Source organism: Cyclopterus lumpus, chromosome 6 (assembly GCF_009769545.1).
Source record: "Cyclopterus lumpus isolate fCycLum1 chromosome 6, fCycLum1.pri, whole genome shotgun sequence".
Taxonomy (NCBI): Eukaryota; Metazoa; Chordata; class Actinopteri; order Perciformes; family Cyclopteridae; genus Cyclopterus; species Cyclopterus lumpus.
In genome coordinates this window covers 23,300,474-23,319,121 of record NC_046971.1, presented here as the reverse complement: position 1 = coordinate 23,319,121, position 18,648 = coordinate 23,300,474, and the positions used below count along the sequence as shown (strand labels likewise).

Below are 18,648 nucleotides of genomic sequence, written 5' to 3'. Positions count from 1 at the left end.
ACACTCCCCCAGTACCATGCACGGTATCCAATGGAAAGGCCATTAATGGAATAAAAGAAGTAGCTGCACACAATCCGTGAGGATTTTGTGGAGCTGGAGTGGTTCTGTCCTGCTTGTCAACCCTCAGCAGCCGGAGACAAACGCCCGTCTGCATCAAGTCGACTCGTGGAATCTCCCCTCTTTGTTTTCTCACAGCTTTACATCTCTTTACACGACAGTGAGAGCAGGATCAAGGAGAATATCTAGCTTATATCATGGTAGTTTGTTTTGCATCTCAAGAATAAAAACAAATCAAGTTAAAAACAAAAAAATGTCAGTATAATGGCTGAAGCTAGTAGATTTGATTTATTCTTAAAATGAATTGTTTATTTTCAACATTTCCACTTTATCTATATATTTTTTTTAAATCCCCTTAAGCCTGTCCCTAATACTTAAGCAATAAGGTTCGAGAGGCAACCAGCGCTGGCCTCTCGTTTGCCGGCCCTCCACTACACATCGGGCCGGCAAACCCTTGAACCGGACATTATTGACAGTCCTGCCTCGAGGACCTTATTGCTTTTATAATACGGTTGCCAGCAACATTATAAATAGTAAGTAAATAGTAAGCTGCCTTTCAGCACAAAATAGTTGTAGCCACCAAACGTTGTGTATCGCATTTCAGTAGCCTAGAGAAAATAGTCCCCGTGTGTGGGGCTGTTGCTATGCAACAGACAAACGGCATTGGGAACATCACGTTTGTTAGCCTAGCTAGATCTCGCACCATCTCATTCATTCACATTGCTCATTTTATAAAAATTTTGATTAAAATAACAAAGATGACAATGGGACACTTGCAATACAATAATATTTAATTTAAACATTAACGTTTGTTCATGTTGATTTGAATATCTCCATTACTTGTGCATCCGTGGAAAACGTTGGCTGTGAAGTGCCTTCTCCAGAATGATATTATTATTATTATTATTGTTATTAGCGCTCCAACGCTGCCTTTCATTTAGATTTGGTGCCCGGTAGCTTTGAAGGGAGCTTTTTCATAGGTCTCGATTTCTTTCTTATCTATGGTAGCATGACGTCCACCTGAAGTTCCTCTTCGGCTAACCACTAATATCAAAGTTCACTTGAAACATGTTTGGTAACTGTCAAGCTTGAAATGAAACTAACGGCTGCGCAAAATCAACCTGTTATTTTGAGTGTGCACTGATATGGAACGCTCAGATAAATGTAAACAGGTTGTACAGGACTTTACGGCTGAATAAAGTACACCCGTGACTCACTCTCAACCAATCAGAATCCTTGATTTCATCTACCCGTATTATAATCTTCCATAAACTGGGACAAGACATTTAAAGGAATTTATTAGTCAAGCATTCAAACACATACAATGACTGTGTTTGAAAGGTATTTTGCTCTCGATCTATATCACCAATTTATAACAGTTGGCCTTTATTTTCTCTCTCGTAATGAGTTGCCACCAACTGTTTGCCAATTCAATTCAGTTTATTTTGTATTGCCCAATATCACAAATTACAAATGATCCTCAGAGGGCTTTACAATCTGTACACATACGACATCCCTGTCCCAGGACCTCACATCGGATCAGGAAAAACTCCCCAAAAATAACCCTTCACAGGGAAAAAAGGGAAGAAACCTTCATGAGAGCAACAGAGGAGGATCCCTCTCTCTGGATGGACACAATCCATGAAACAGAAGGAGGTAGAGAGGAGGGGGGGGGCGGGGCGCATCAGCAGGGTCCTTGGCCATGCCACATCAGCTTTGACGAGGGAGGAGGCCGGCTCACCAGGCAGGAGGCATCAGACACAGCCAGGTCCAATGGACCCTACGAGATGTAAAGTCACAAAGACTCCCGGGAGGAAGCAGAGTTAGTAATGTGCAATGGAGAGATGTAAATTCATCCATAAGGAGAGAGAGAAGAGGAGAGAGGTGCTCAGTGTATCCTAAAAACATCCCCCAGCAGCTTATAAACCTATAGCAGCATATCTAAGGGCTGGACCAGGGCAAACCTGATTCAGCCCTAACTATAAGCACTATTAAAGAGGAAAGTCTTAAGTCTATTCTTGAATGAGGTGACTGTGTCTGCCTCCCGGACTGAAAGTTGAAGCTGGTTCCATAAAAGAGGAGCTTGAAAACTGAAGGCTCTCGCTCCCATCCTAATTTGCCATTAGCCGTGGTCGCAACATCGGCCACATCGGAACTCAGGCGCGTCCGTATACGTGCGTCCACAATTCAATGTGACCCGCATGATCGGATAGTGATCTGATAGATTTACTTTAAATTCTTCACAATGAACGTCCTCTAATATTTTGTGATTGAAAAGCTTTCATTTTGAAGCAGCAACATCAAGAAATGTTATGTCTTCATCAGCAGTAAGTTAACAGGTCTCAGACAGACCGGGGACGGGGATGACTTTGTACTGGTACTGATATTTTCTTCTCTGCCGAGAACAAGAAGCTCATTTCATAATTCAAACGAGGCACAAAAAAATGTCACTTCAACAGATCATAGTCATTCACGATTTGAGACGCATTTTGGTCATCGTAACACCACCATCATTAATCTCATTCTAGATTAAAAACACGCTCTCGTTAAACATCTAATCCTCTCTCCTCTATTTCTATTCCATGTTTTCGCATCTTCTATCATCCGCCCTTCACCTTTCCCTTTCGTCCAGCATGAGCTGGTGTCCATCCAACCTGCGTCGCCCTGATCAGGAGCAGATAGACAACGGAAGGTAATCGGCGTAGGTCCATGAGGAACAACCTCAGAGGCCGTGGCGTCAACGACATGTCCAAAAGACATGATGGCTACATGCTTGTGTGGTCTCTCTCTTCTCCGCAGCTACAGTCTGGAGGGTCTGGAGGTGGAGAGGGGAGCGGTCCGGGCTCAGTGCCCCAGCCTCTGCGATCAGGAGGAGAAGAGGGCCGTGGGGAGGAGTCACGGCCAGGAGAGAGGCTCGTTGGTCTCCCTCACCGAGGAGGAGCAGGAAGGAGAAGTAAGCAGCATGAATAGCCAGGTGTGTGTGTGTGTGTGTGTGTGTGTGTGTGTGTGTGTGTGTGTGCAGACAGCAGCTCAAACATTCAATGTAAGCGTCCATACATTCCCGAAAATGGAGAGAAAGCTAAACCTAGCTTTCCTGCTCATGTTGGTTTTTCAAAATAAAAGTTGAGAGGTGCGTACACAATAATTTGCTAGATGAAGAATACAAATTATGCAAAGCGACAATAACTGGAAAGCAATTGTGTGTGATCTGCTTTTGTTTACAATGGCAAGTAGCAATAAATTTAAATCAAAGATTGGATCTAATGTTATATTATAATCAATAAGATAATAATGATAATTGTTTTCCCATCGTGTGTGTGTGTTTTTTTTAAGACATCACATCAGCTACTGTCCGTGAAAAACAGCTGTCCCACCATGTTCCATCACCAGACCCTCACCAAATCCATCTCCATGGTTACCATCAGTCAACGTGATATAGATGGTGAGTTTTTGCTTCTCAATGATCTTCTTATTTTTTTGTTTCTTCTCATTGTTTCCTTCATCCTGTCGCCCTCCTTTGAGTTTTGAAGCTGTGCTCTTTAAACTTGTGCAGTAAGATTGTTCTTCTACTTCCCTGTTCATCCCGTCGCAATCCCATCAACGACCCCCCCCCCCCACTCCCCTGCCCCTTTATAGCAAGTGGATGCCCTCGATCCAAGCGACGAATCCGCTTCTCCCTCAGCATCTCCCCACTCCTCCCCAAAAGTAGACGCTTCTTTGCTATTGGCTCCTCCAGCGATGAGGATGAGGAGGAGGAGGAGGAGGAGGAGAAGGGAGGGAGTAAGTATGATGAATGTAGACGTGGTCCCGTTGTCCCCTCTGTCGGTGTGGTATCCCGTAACACTTTCCAACGAAACCAACTAAAAAAAAAAACATGCCCCCCCCCCCCCCCCCCCAAAAAAAAAGAAAGGTAGTTTAAAGTTTTGCCATCAGATAACCTATAAACACGTCAATCTGTTACTCCCAATGGACTTGGTGGATCATTTTTCATGTGTCACTGGTATTATAACAAACAGCCTCAATGTCCCTCTAAGGAAGCAGCTTTTGTACGAGTCTAACCTGTGAAAGTTCAGTCTTGCCATTTGGACAAAACAAACTTAACCCCCCTGACGAGCTTTCAGCTGCTTCACATGGTCTTCATCGAGTTGAAGTGTATTGTCATCGAGGACGAATCTACGGAATGAAACTCTCATTTAAAACATAAATGTGCAATACAGTGTGACTAAAGCTTTAAAAAGATTTGTATCACTGGTAATATCTTTGAGCCCACATGTCTTTCCATCTTTTTTTTCCCTGGTCAACTTTGTGTTTACCTCTCTACTTCCTCATCATTCAGCACTTTACCTCTTCCCTTGAACGGCCACTTAGCTGGACCAGACGTAGATAATAAATCTGTCCGCTAACACTTTGTCGCAGGATCACACATGTATTGCCATGCAGTGTTGTAGCAGCTGTTCTCTGATCAGACGATGTCTGTCCTCTTTGCTTCATGTAGGGGGCAGCACATTCTCCAGTAACTCCGGGCCACTGGAATACAGGTAAGAAGGGGAAACCGATACGGCCAAAATAGCTTTACTGTGTTGTTGGGAATAGCTCTGCTTTCACTGCCTCTTTACATTTTAAAGTGAACTTGCACAGCTGAAGTCCATAGCTTTCCAGATATTGACACAGGCTGCAATGAATAGTACCATATGAATGGTATTCATTCCTATAAATGGTACCATAATTCAGCTGAGATTATTTTGACAGCAGGGTTGTCCCATTCTCGTGAAAGTGTTATTGTCGCACCGGTAGGGAATTTCTTCAAACTGGGCACACACTTCCAATTAAACTACCTTTTGGTGGTCAAAGGTCAAGTCATATCTTCATGAACATGAGATCTCAGGTGCTACTTGATTTCTTCAAATTTTTCACAAAAGTCCCCTTAAAATCAGAGATGAAATATAGACTATTTATAAGAAGCGGAGGTAGTCACCCCGAAGTCCCCCATTGGTTTGTGGACTACGGTTTTGAAGCCTCACGTTTGGCTATTGGAACAGTTGCCATCTTGGTTTATTGCAACCAGAACTGACACGAGAGTGTGGAGTGAAAACACACTGAAAGGGTTGTTTTGACTCCAAATGGGACCATACTTTACAAAATGAATGTCATGCCGTATTGACGAACATTGAGACCATAAACTGAGGGAATAAATCCAGAGAGAAGTAGAGTCATTTTCTCATAGACTTCTATACAATCTGACTTATTTTTGCAACCAGAGGAGTCGCCCCCTGCTTGTCAGTAGAGAGAATGCAGGTTCAAGACACTTCAGCATTGGCTTCACTTTTCTGAACCGGAGGTTGTCGCCTGGGATTAATTGATCAGAATGCATCAGTCAAAAGTCACTGTGAACTCACAAAACAAGTTTTGGGCCATAATTTAAGGTTTCATATGCTAATTATGACAATGTCACACGCATATCTAATAGGATCAAATGATGTGTTCACATTTTGGACAGACTTGGATGTGAACTGCAACTTGACTGGTTGGAGGAGGCACTCTAGTTTAATTTCCACCTGGCCAGTAACTATAATAAAAGTACTTTTAAAATAAAGTTACGTGTTTCGGCCATAAAGAGAAGTAACGAGATTGCTGTACGTTGGCGTAACACACTTGCAAAAAATATTCCATTCGATTAAAATGAGCAAACTTTGTTATGTGTATTAAAGCAGTTCCTGCTTCAATCGTGTGTATGTGTTATCAGTATTTCAGAGGAGGAGCCGGGCCCTCTGAGGAGCGACACCGAGGCAAAAGGAGGACCTAAAATCAGCCGGACCTTCAGCTATATCCGCAGCAAAATGACCAAGAAGAGCAAGGTGAGAACCCCTTACAATTTGTATCGTATTTGGTTGTTGAGGTCTTCGGAGCGGTGTTTGTCGTACATTATTGGATGTTGAGAAAGGGATTGCGCCGAAAATACAAACGGAAGCACATGGCTTATTATTATGCAGAATGGTTTCAATATTTTGTGTGACATCAGTTGTAACAAGGGCTTTCATTGGACAAACATATATTACAAAAAAATAATGATCACCAAAAGTCCTGCAGCTGTACTGTCTGTGCAGTGGTTCTCCACGATGAAGTAATTCATATTATAATACGGGTAGATGAAATCAAGCATTCTGGTTGGTTGAGAGTGAGTCACGGGGTCTACTTTATTCAGCCATAAAGTCCTGTACAACCTGTTTACATTTATCTGAGCGTTCCATATCAGTGCGCACTAAAAATAACATTTCAAACTTGACAGTTAGCAACCATCAAGTGAACTTTTATTATTATGATGAGTTGATTAGCCGAAGAGGAATTTCAGATGGACGTCATGCCACCATAGATAAGAAAGACATTGAGACCTATGAAATGTTGCGCAATGTAAAAAAGGTCCCTTCAAAGCTACTGGGCACCAAATCTCAATGAAAGACAGCGTTGGAGTGATAATAATAATAATAATAATAATAATAATAATAATATCCTTCTGGAGAACCACCGAGCCACCGGCAAAGAGAGCAAGAGTGGTCGGAAGCGATATCATCAGAGACGAAGGGGACACGAGAAACGTTTTCCACGGATGCACAAGTAATGGAGATATCCAAATCAACATGAACAAACGTTAATGTTTGAATTAAATATTATTGTATTGCAAGTGTCCCATTGTCATCTTTGTTATTTTAATCGAAACTTTTATAAAATGAGCAATGTGAATGAACACCCTTTGAACCGGACATTATTGTATGATACAGTCCTGCCTCTCGAACCTTATTGCCTACGACACACTGTGAAGGAGTTTACGCAACCCCTAACCCGAAATCTTTATTCGATGACACACAATCTCAATCTTACTTAAAAAACTCTTTAAATAGGAATGTGCTCTTTGATTCACCTCTATTAATTAATTCAGTTAATTCAGAATTGCCACGTATTTTATGTCGGCAGCGGATGAATTTTTCAAAATATACTTTGAAATTAGATTTAGCAACTATGACAAGCTCGGGATTTTGGCCCAGAATCACCATATTGTATAAGCATCTGGTCTTTGAAGAGACTGCCGTGGATTCGGCCTATTGGATGAGGTGACAAGGCAATGGATAGATTTTTGCCATGTTCCATACTGTGGGGTGTGCCGAGGTTGATCTGACCTCGCTAAGAGATGCCCATTAATTTTTTCTCTCATAAATTTACCGCTTTAATCTCAAAGAATATCTTCGATTTTTATCCCCCCCTAAATATTATCCCCCTTCCCCCAGTACTTTAATATTTTTTTTTCTTAAGCCTTAAATGGCCCTTATGCAATGTAGTAAATACCACTCAGGGCACTATCTTGTCAAACGCGTGCATTCTCTTGATTGGTTGATTTTATCAGACAGTTTCATAAAAGAAAAAAAACCCACCATCTTAGTCGTAGGGGTGAGTGTTTACATCAAAGGAAGTCAGGATGACTCAATGAAGCCCTGAAGCTTGTTCTCACAAGCAGTGCCACCATTAGTAATGCTACTGCCTCATGTGCAGTGCAAGTCATCATGCAGTCACTGGGGATTAACGGCCCATTTGGGATCGTTTCAAGTTTATTCGGCTGAATTCATTTTGTTTAATTTGAGCTGGTGCAACTGATCCCAGGTCCCCCATCTTTATATATTCAGGAGAATATGACTCCTAGCCAGCAAACTTAGAACCCTAGAACTGAAAGTAAATTAAAACTAAAGTGAAACTAAATATTCAAATAAGATCATTTTTACCAAGCGAAAAGGTCCACATCCGCATTAGAACCTCATTTAAAGACAAGTTCAATAGAATTTGAGCTACAATAATCCTACAGGTAATGTAATATATTTATATATAATATATTAATTTTGGGCATGAATGCTGAAATTGTGGCTTTGTGAAGATAACAATATTTCTGAAAAAGTCTGCAAGACAAATGGGAAAGAGGAACTTTGTGTGTGTGTTGCAAATGTTAGATGCTAGCTCACTTCCTGATTTAAAAGAAGACAGATGGGCAGCAGCAGCAGCGTGAACACAATGGCTAAATCAAAAAGATGACAACAGGATGCTCAGACAGAGAAAGAAATCCAGACAGGCAGGATTCATATTGTGACTTAGAAGACAGACAGATGGACGGACGGAGTATAGAGGGACAGACGGGGGAGAGAAGGAGACAGGAGGACAGTTCCAGCCATGCTGAGTAAGAGGTTCAGTCTTTCTGTAAGGTGGAGAGGAGAAACCGTATCGGATGAGGTAAGGTGTGTCGGAGGGGGGCTACAGTTCTGATGATCATGAAGATTAGGAATAGATGGTGGATACACCGTTTTGAAGCCTCGAGTTCGCCGTTTTGCATCTTGGTTTTTTGCAACTAGCCATGAGCTAAGTAATGGTAAAATATTCAGCAACAAACAATGTTACAAATAAGTCTCATGAGCTGACAACACACTGTGAAGGGGTTTAAATTGGAAGACAAAAAACACGGACAACTCTTGGATAGCTGCGCTAGCTCTAAAAGTGTCACTGACGATAAAATATACAATATTGTGACACAATACATCATCCCAGAGGTCCCTTAAGGCCTCTCTTCAAAGCCACTCCCCCAAATGTATCACCATGAGCATAAACAATCAACATGGCTGTTAGAACTCACGAGCAGCATGACTCCGGCACATGTTGGTAGCTTGGTAGCCCGTCCAGTCTTTTTCTTTTTAACAAATAGAGGTTTGTAAAATGACCTTTACATCAATATAATAATAATGAAATGACAGCACCTTGAATTTTAAATAATTTGTAGACCAACTAATTGGACATTCTCAACAGGTTCTTTTATCAATAAACAATAGACATCCCAGAATATTTTCTCTAATTTGATTTTGCATCTCTTTTTGTTGCTTCCAGGAGAAGGAGAGGAAAGGGGAGAGGGAGCGGGAGAGTAAAGAGAGAGAAAAGAAGAGTGCAAACGGTCACCTCTTCATCCCCATCAGCCCCTCTCCGTCCACGGCCTGTCAGCACTGCATCAAACTCCTGCACCACAAGGAAACTTTCCTCTGCAACAGTAAGAACATCTGCACTTTGCCACTCTCTCCTTCCCTCCTCTAATTCTTTCCCTCCTCTTCCTTCTCTTCTTCCCCTTTTCGTTCCTCCTCCTCATCTGTGGCCACCTCTTTCTCTTGTAGTCTCTTCCTTCACTAGTTTCACTGTGACGTGTCGCTCTCTCTCATTTCCCTTTAACTCTGCGTTTGTCACAGTAGGAAACACATATGGATCATACGAGCCTTATTAGTCTACATAGTTTGTAAAAAAGAAACGCATTCATTTCACAAGTGGCAGAAAATATAGCAAAAGCTGGTGACTTTTGATTTTGCTCTCTAAAATGTTTCTTTTTTAATAATAATAATGAGTACATTGAGACTGACTGACTGTTTATTTGTTGTCTACTGTTGTTGCTTGTTATGTCTGATGTCCTATGTTACACTACCCACCAGGCTAAGTTCCTTGTAGGTGTAAACCTACTTGGCTATTAAAGGTTTCTGATTCTGATTCTGAAAGAAGAACCCCACGTGCACACATTATTTCTATTATCTTATTGTTTTTTTCATCAAAATGCTCCTCAGCAACTAATGTGCGTCTCAGTTTGTTCCATGAGTGGTAAGATGAGAAGAGCGGCCTTCTGCTGACTTTCTCCACCAGTCTTACAGTCTGTTGCATCACTCCAGTGTGTGTGTTTTGTTATTGTCATAGTTACTAGAGCTGTGTGTGTGTGTGTGTGTGTGTGTGTGTGTGTGTGTGTGTGTGTGTGTGTGTGTGTGTGTGTGTGTGTGTGTGTGTGTGTGTCATACAGTCAGTTTGTCGCTGCATAAAACTAGTTTTCTCTCAGACTACATGAATTACAGTATGCTCAAAGGTTTTGTCTCAAAAGTGAAGCTTTCTTCCCCGGGGCCCAGAGTTCCCATCAGCAGGGCGGATATGAACTTGGATCAGGTCCTGGCCTGTTTTACTGCCTTCTGGGGATGTTTATTATATGGAGGTTAACTCTGTTTTCTAGGTCATCCAAGCAGCTCTTTGTTTTGGTCCCGCAGTGATTTTTAGCTCAGCAAGACGACCCTGAACGTTAACAGTCCCCCTGAGCGCGTCCCCTGACATCTGCAGCGACTTGACCGAATCTCCAGTTAGTGTTGACACGTTCTCTCTGAGGCAGGCTCATTGTGTCTCCAGTTCAAGTACCAGCAGGTTCATGGAGAGCGTTGCTTTATCAAGGCCAAGTGTGCCGCTGGCGTCAGTTTTTTTTTTTTGCGGTTCTCCCAGCTTCTGTGAAACCTTGTGCGTTTGATTTAGAAAGACTCATCACTACCAGAATAAAAACTTCAACTGTAAACTATGGTCCATAGCTCGGCTGAATTGACAAATAAACATGGACAGACCTCTTTCACCTGATCGCCCCAACCCGGAAGTTGAAAAATGCTTGTTTCTAATGATCATAATGTGTTGTTTGCAGACTGTGGAGCCCATGTCCATAAGTGCTGCAGAGAGAATCTGTCCGTTTGTACAAAGAGCAAAACAAAGGTAGGTCTGATTCTTATTTATTGAAAAGCATCTTTGAATCCAGTCGAGATGAAGATAACATGCAAAACCAAAAATCTGATGTTTTCTAATAGCACCAGATAGGCCAACGACTGTGGTTGGTACTCAAATTATGATCAGTAAATCAGTAATCATCAGTGTTATGTTGTAGCTTGTAGGTTTGTTGTAGTTGTTCACCTTTTCCCTAAAGATGTCCTGTGTTTGTTTCCAGCAGCAGTCGCTGGTGCCAGAAGCTGTTCCTGGGTCAGCTGTTAACATAAGGAGTAAATGTAAGAGCACATACAAACAAGCCAGCTCTTGTTCAACGTGTTAATTAAACAGGTCACGATTGACTTGTATTCAACCTGTATTTTGATGATGATACAACCTTGCCATGTCCAGTGACATAATGTCTCCATTTGAGAACAGAGATCTGTTGATAAAGACATCTCAGTCTCAGTCAGGCGTCAATCTTCGGTTCTGACAAGTGAAGCCAATGTGAAAGTGTCTTAGACCTGCGTTCTCTCTACTGACCAACAGGGGGCGAGTCCTAGGGTTGCAAAAAGAAGTCTGATTGTATGGAAGTCTATAAGAAAATGACTACTTTTCTCTTGATTTATGCCCTCAGTAAACATTGTAAACATGAGTTTATGGTCTCAATCTCTAGTTTCAAGTCTTTTTCAATACAGAATGATGTTCATTCAGTGCTTCAGAAATGCAGGGTGAGTCCTAAATGTGCACTTTGATGTTCCCATCTAGCGACATCTTCAGCATCATCCATATCCTCCACATCCTCCTCATCGTCACGGGAACGCTGGTCCACAGCAACCACCCCTGACGATCAGCCCCCTGTGATTTTCCCATGGAGACCCCCCAGTCTCTTCAACCCACACAGTAACCTTGCCAAGAGCATCTCCACCAGCAACATAGCAGGGTGAGAAACCTCACACACATCCCCTGTACCTATGTATCTATCTTTCTGAGGACATTGACACAATGCATTGCCCTGACCTTTACCCTGACCGTAATCATCACAACTAAATGCCTGCCTGACCCCAACACAGCAGTGGTTCCCAAACTGTAAAGATAGGGCACTATATCTTATGGTTGAACCTAAGAAATAAAAGTAAATCCAGCAAAACCGACGTGACATGCACTGTGTTCCAACCACGCCCCCCAGAGCAGCTCATGTTACAGACCAACAAGCGGCAAAACCAGAGCAGGAAAGATACACAGCGATGCAGAAAGAGATAAGAGATAGGAAGGAAGAGATGTACCAAGATGGACAGATTTGTAACTGGTATAAAGCGCAAAACTAAACTCATGTCAATTAACACTATTTCAAGGCGTATCGGTGACCTCTCTGCAGAAGAGCAGCTTATTGAAGAGATAAAAGATGGTGGTTTTGTTCTGGAAAGGGATAAGGTAACGGACAGCAATAAAGACACTTTGTTAATAACATAGGTCAGGTATATTGTTTCTTTTAAAATGTTCTTGCACACTAATTATGTGTGTACTGTTAAATGGGGAAATGTAAGTATTTGCACTGCTCCTAACTTAAATTTTAACATTTGAATATTTTTTAATTTTAGTAAATGTAATGCAATTAATATGTCTTATGCTGCCATATGTATACTTGAAAGCAATCTAAAGTCCAATCTTTTTGGGAATTGATTTTATTATTCTTTTCAGGAAAAGAAACTGTAGAAAGTGAAGTGATATTTAATTATGTTAGAAAGGAAAAACAAATATTTTATAGAGTTTATATACTATAATGCAATTAGTTCAAAACAAAAAGGTACGACCCATTTGGGGTCGCTTGTGGTTGGGGGCTTACAATGTACTTATATCATCAAAGGGGCGCTTGACAGAAAATGAACTGAACCTTATTCTAACTCAAATCTTAAAACCAAATCTGAACCTTTTAAGCAGGTCCGGAAAATGTCCTCACTTTTCAAAATATCCTCACTCTGCAGGTTAAGAAAAACCTCACAAAGCTAGATGTGCACACACACACACACACACACACAGACACACAACTGAGACTGAAAAAAGTAAAGGCTCATCATCAAAAACGTTTGTTATTGATGTATGATGGTAAACAAATCCCATGCTATGTTGTCATGGTACTCATATAAAAGGTTGTGTTGTAGTGGAAATGCTTTGACAGATTATTTAGGTGTGCTTATAACTGTTGACATTCATCTTGTGACTTCACAACAACAAATAATTAATTTTCAGTTCCCCAGTAAACAGTGTGTTTAGTGTAATCACTTATGTTTGTTACTGTTATTGTATTGTCCTGGTATATCTTTCTGTGTTTCCTTTGTTGGTGTGAAGCAGCTGGTATGTATGCTGTCCAACTAAAGGTTGTGGTTGTGATTTGTAGGGAGTGAACCTGTGAGAAACTCAACCCTCCTCATGGTTTTGTTCCCTGTAGGTTAGATGAAGTCTCACTGAAAGGCCTGAAGTTTCTGTCCCAGTCCACCGACTCTCTCCATAAGGTCAATGCCTCGACTGAGTCCCTCACCGATGAAGGTAGCGTACTCACACACTGCAGTCTGACATTGACTGTATTTATTCTGTATATAAGACGCCGTGAGTGTACAGTGAAATGAAGACGCGTCTGCATTTCCTTTCACTGTACAAAAATGAAGCCAAAATATTCCAGATAAAGGCGCTGCCGTCTAGCGCATTTTCTTAATATACAGTTTAAATTGGAAACAGACAATCACGGTTGCAGTTACATCGTCTCTCAACTTTCCTACTCTACTTCCAATCCCTTTATAGCATCAAAAAAATAATTATAACCAAATTAAACCACATTATCAAAAAAAATTAAATCCTTAAATGACCAAGAAAATCTTTGGGAAAACATTATTTGATGTGTACTTTGATTTTTTTGTTTGGTCCATGTCCTGTCCGTTAACATGGAGAAAGCGGGTTTATGACCTGTACTGCAGCCAGCTACCAGGGGGCGGTCGAGATGTTTTGACTTCACTTTTGAGGAGCTGTTCATGTCATCAATCTTTTTATATATGAGCTGATCAACAGAAGGTTGTGTCTATGACGTTGACTCAGATTCCTGCATGTGCCCTTCTCACCATAAGGTACAGAGATGATGGACAGTCAGCTGATGGGAGAGTTTGAGTGCGACACGAAAGATCTGGAAGCCGACTCCTGGAGTGGCACAGTGGACAAGAAGTTCTTGAAAACGTTGAAGAAAGACGAAATTGAGAAACAAGACGTCATATACGGTAAAGACAAGTGTTTCCACTGGTTTTGGCAGTGAGATTCAGTACACGTGTCAAGACATAAGATAAGAGTCCCTTCTCTCCACAGAGTTGTACCAGACAGAGTTCCACCATGTGAGGACGCTGAAGATCATGTCTGAAGTTTACTACAAAGGCCTTCAGAAGGAGCTGCAGCTCGACACTCACACTCTGGACAAGGTGACGCATATGCCTGAAGAGCAGTTTCACCTGTGCACATGCACACCGGCAATATCAATAAGCGAATCATCGCTAAGCTACACACATTAACAAGCGAGTCAAACGATTGTTTTCTTTTTTTCTGTAGATTTTCCCAGTTTTGGACGACATGTTGGACACGCACACACATTTCCTCACCCTGCTCCTAGAGAGGAAGAGAGCTTCAGCAACCGAGGGACAAAACAACAATGGCTTCCTCATCTTCAGCATCGGGGACGTCCTGCTCAACCAGGTGAGCGAGGAGAAAGGAGGCTGCATGGACCAAAGCACTCCCTGCTCTGGATATAATCTGTGATAGTTGGACTCGACAGATGAGATCTGCAATGATGTGTGCGGAAACACCAATCCGAGTCAAATCTTATATATACTAATTTTATACTTTCAAAGAAGGTACATTTGCATTATGAGGTATACAAAAAACACCGAATAATACGCCTTAGCTGTCATCAGCCGCTGAATAAGAGATGTTTCTGAGGGTGTCATACAGCAGTGACTTGACCATTTTCTAATTCACTATGAAAATACCTTTTTTTTATACTATGAATGTCAATATGGTGCCATAGTACATAAAAACATTACAACTAAGATATGACTAAAATGCAGCTGCAGCTATTCAATACAGTAACATATCTTATTTATCTGCCTCGTGTCAATCCTCGAGCCGCGTTAAATTAGTTTTTAAATGAATAAGAAAGATGAAATGTGATCCTTTAATTTCCTTCAATTTGTTCCTTAAAAGAAGTTTAAATACAACATAAATAGTAAACATCTAATATTAATGTTTTAAATCCAGTTTTCAGGCTGCAGTGCTGATCGCATGAAGAAGGTTTACGGGAAGTTCTGCAGTCGCCACAACGAGGCCGTCAACCTCTACAAAGACCTGCACGCCAAGGACAAGCGCTTCCAGGCTTTCATCAAGGTCGGCTCTCGCTCCTCTGCACGCGCGTACGTTCCCTCTGCATGGGATTTGATTGTGAAGTCACCTCTGTGTGTATGTGTGTGTTTGTGCAGAGAACGATGAGCAGCAGCATCGTGCGGAGACTCAGTATCCCAGAGTGCATTCTGTTGGTCACTCAGAGGATCACCAAATATCCCGTTCTCATCCAGAGGATACTTCAGCACACAAAAGGTAAGGACGAAGGACTCTCCCTGGAACAAGTCCCTCAAAGGAACCCTGCTCGGTACATGTTGAATGTGCCTCATGCGGTTCCTCTGCACTCTCACAGACTCCGAGGAAGACCACGGCTGTGTCTGCGAAGCTCTGCGCTGTGTGAAGGAGCTGATCATGGCTGTGGACAGCAAAGTCAACGAGCAGGAGAAGAAGCAGAGGCTGAGGGAGGTCTACAGGTACATGAGTCCGACTGGAGATGACACACTGTACGCATCAGATCCTAGATCAGCAGTTTAGTTCCCCAGGACAGATCAGACTATGACGGTAAGATGCACAGAGCTTATTAAAATACAGTTTTCTGACATCCTATGAGTCCAGCAGTATGAGATATTAGATGTGGACAGACAGACAGTCACAGAGATGCCCACACACATGCCTAAATACATGATCTCCTGGCGGAAGTAATGAACACATGAGAATAAACATACATTGAGCGGCGCAATACTGTGTACAGTAACCATCTCATAACCATTTTCTCCTCTGGATGTGGACATTTGCCCTTTTTTTCAGTCCCATTATAAGAACAACAGATTCCAGAGTGAAGCAGCAGGATCAAATGGAACCTTACATGTGTGTTTTACTAATGCACTTGGTGTAGGCAAAAAGGCTCAACGTGGAGTGTGTTTTCTGTGATCTTCCAGTCGCACCGACAGCAAGTCCATCATGAGGATGAAGAGCGGCCAGATGTTTGCTAAAGAGGACCTGATCAGAGGGAGGAGGCTGCTGCACGAAGGAGCGCTGCAGCTGAAGAACTCCGCCGGACGCCTCAAAGGTACGCGGCTCTCATTGCTTTGCTCTGTTAAGGACTTAAAGCAGTCGACTGCACGCAGGATGTTGCAAACACAGCCTTTTGTGTTGCAGATGTCCAGGCCATGCTCCTGTCGGACGTGTTGATCTTTCTTCAGGAAAAAGACCAGAAATATGTCTTTGCCTCATTGGTAAGTACCTGCAGTTACACTGCTAATTTTATATATATTCTCATAAAGATTCAGTCTGACGTGGAACTCTTTGCCCTCAGGACCAGCGCTCTACGGTCATCTCTTTGCAGAACCTGATAGTCAGAGAAGTGGCCAATGAGGAGCGAGGTCAGGCTTCCTCTTCTTCTTCTTCTCTGCTTTGCACACGCAGCATGACGAGCTCGAGATTGTGTTGATGTGAATCGGTGCATTTGGGTGGAAATGAAAGAGTGAGTTGGTGCGATGTGTCTCTGCAGGTCTGTTCCTGATCACAGCTGGTATAGAGAGACCAGAGATGGTGGAGGTGTTGGCCAGCAGCAAGGAGGAGCGCAACACGTGGAGGGCTATCATCCAGGACGCCATGCACTGCATGTGAGGATACGGCACGCTTTATGTTCTCATGGTTACGGTTCCAAACGGCGTCAGAGCTCCATTCAGTACTTTAGTTTTCTGTGGAAACGACAGCTCCAACCACTGTTCTCTTAGGATGAAGGCCCACTCAGTGTGACGACGTGTTCGTCACTGTAAATGTTCAGCGGGGGAAAAGTGACCATTACGGCAAGGCATAAGAGGAAAATAATGAGATATTTCATTTTAAAGTGAATGTATAGACAGAAGTTCAGTTATAATGCCTGGCATAAGACAGTCAATGATGAATTTTTATTTGAGAATAAAGTCAAAATACCATTTTAAAGGATTTAGTTGAAATGTTGGGAACAAAGTGAAATACTATTTCCAGAATAAAGTCAAAATATTGTTGAAATGTTGAGTATACATTTGAAATACCATTTTTAGAATTTAGTCAAATGCTGCAAATAAAGTTTAAATGTTGAGAATAAACCTTTTGAGAATAAATAACTCTACTTGCGTTAGCACGTGGAGTGAAATCTTTACTTTATTCTCAACATTTTCGACATAATTTCCGAAACGCAAAATTCCCCCTTATGCCTGGCTCTAATACTAATATTATCACTCTGGGGGATGTGGGATCGCAGCAGAAATGGTCTGTGATATAAGAAGAAGGGGAGAGAACTCAAAGTTTTTATGTTTAAACAAAACGTGTCAGCCTTGTGTTCCAGGAGAAGAACAACTACCGCTTTTCGATCCATAGACTTCCATCAGGTTAGAGAATGTCCTCAATAGGTTGGTGGAGCCACGTGGAGCAATCAGGTCACGCTACAAAATGACTCACTCAATCAATCAGGAACCAGAATCATCCCATCATGCCACCTACAAGATAAGCAGGACAACATAAACATAATCTCAATCGATCACAAATGCAAAAAGATCTGATGGAGAAAAGCCGCCACACCAGGTTAAATGTTTGAAACATTTAACTCAAAATTGGTTGGAGCTTGACAAATATGTCTTCTAGAGTCTATCCCAAGACAAGAAGGGGGAAGAAATGGAATCAAAGAAAAAAAATACATAAATCCAAATTCGTCATAAAAATGTACGATCAGTGAAATGTAATAGAGGCAAGAGGCTTGTCCCAACACGCAAGTGAGACAACACAGGATCAGAGTGCATTAAATGGCAGGTCTTTGATGGAGAGACCAACAAGAAAACAGGTGAATCCCAGTTCCACTGACCGAGTGAGAAGGTTTTCTTAAAGAACAGAAATGATGACAAAAATAAGATGGTATATGTATTGTGCGTTGACAGGGAGAAAGACGAGGACGAGGGAGTCCCCAGTGAGACGGAAGAGGACAGGAGGCAGCAGGAGAACAGAGCAAAGGAGATCCGAGGTGACCCCACCCCCGACTCCAACCCATAATATTATATTCTATTGCTTGATGTGCATTAATGTCACTCATCCATTCCTTTGTGTTTCGTTCCAGAGCTTCTACGACGGAAAGACGAGCAGATCCTCTCTTTATTGGAGGAGAAGGTCCACATCTTCAGGGACTTGGGCGACTGCAGTCCCGCCCCCGACGACCCAAACCCACCAGTCAGGGAGCGGATGTTGTTCATGGCAACACCTGACGACGTCACAAAGGGGGAGCCAATCATGAAGGATGCCCTGCGGGAAGGTGAGCAAGGATTCCTATTCATTCCGTCTTGTGTCCGGGGGATGGAATGTTTGTAAAAACTGTGTGTTCGATGTCCCCCGCCACCCCCCCGTGTCTCTCTAGTGGAGATCCTGCATGGTTTAGTCAGCAGCGGTGTCGGTGGAGCAGGCTGCAGTGCTCCAGTCGGCCTGACAGGGGGCAGCGTGGGACCGGTATGTCTGCCCAGGAGAGCGGAGACATTTGGAGGCTTTGACAGTCATCAGATGAACAGCAGCAAGAGTGAGACACACACACACACACACACACACACACACACACACACACACTCTCTCTCGCATGTGTCTTTTGGCCAGCAGTTACGTAAATGCCGTTTCATGTCGTTTATC

The 18,648-nt window shown here is 42.4% G+C and overlaps 1 protein-coding gene across 6 annotated transcripts in view; it reads left to right on the top strand.

Moving 5' to 3' along the window:
• The window catches only part of akap13 (A-kinase anchoring protein 13), a 28,490-nt gene that overhangs the window by 1,328 nt on the left and 8,514 nt on the right, over positions 1-18,648 (top strand). For 2 of the 6 annotated variants that reach the window (XM_034536034.1, XM_034536032.1), the window contains exons 3-25: positions 2,690-2,749; positions 2,857-3,031; positions 3,391-3,499; positions 4,553-4,595; positions 5,801-5,912; positions 8,971-9,127; positions 10,568-10,635; positions 10,865-10,922; positions 11,392-11,566; positions 13,073-13,170; positions 13,743-13,889; positions 13,975-14,084; positions 14,212-14,355; positions 14,917-15,042; positions 15,135-15,252; positions 15,350-15,470; positions 15,936-16,066; positions 16,156-16,232; positions 16,313-16,379; positions 16,508-16,622; positions 17,916-17,998; positions 18,092-18,283; positions 18,386-18,541. In XM_034536034.1, coding sequence (XP_034391925.1) covers positions 2,691-2,749; positions 2,857-3,031; positions 3,391-3,499; positions 4,553-4,595; positions 5,801-5,912; positions 8,971-9,127; positions 10,568-10,635; positions 10,865-10,922; positions 11,392-11,566; positions 13,073-13,170; positions 13,743-13,889; positions 13,975-14,084; positions 14,212-14,355; positions 14,917-15,042; positions 15,135-15,252; positions 15,350-15,470; positions 15,936-16,066; positions 16,156-16,232; positions 16,313-16,379; positions 16,508-16,622; positions 17,916-17,998; positions 18,092-18,283; positions 18,386-18,541 — 2,641 coding nt within the window. In that variant the 5' untranslated portion in view covers position 2,690. Of the gene's footprint in view, positions 1-2,689; positions 2,750-2,856; positions 3,032-3,390; positions 3,500-4,552; positions 4,596-5,800; positions 5,913-8,052; positions 8,326-8,970; positions 9,128-10,567; positions 10,636-10,864; positions 10,923-11,391; positions 11,567-13,072; positions 13,171-13,742; positions 13,890-13,974; positions 14,085-14,211; positions 14,356-14,916; positions 15,043-15,134; positions 15,253-15,349; positions 15,471-15,935; positions 16,067-16,155; positions 16,233-16,312; positions 16,380-16,507; positions 16,623-17,915; positions 17,999-18,091; positions 18,284-18,385; positions 18,542-18,648 lie in introns of those variants that run through there. The other 4 variants (XM_034536035.1, XM_034536033.1, XM_034536036.1 and 1 more) reach the window with 4 other exon arrangements.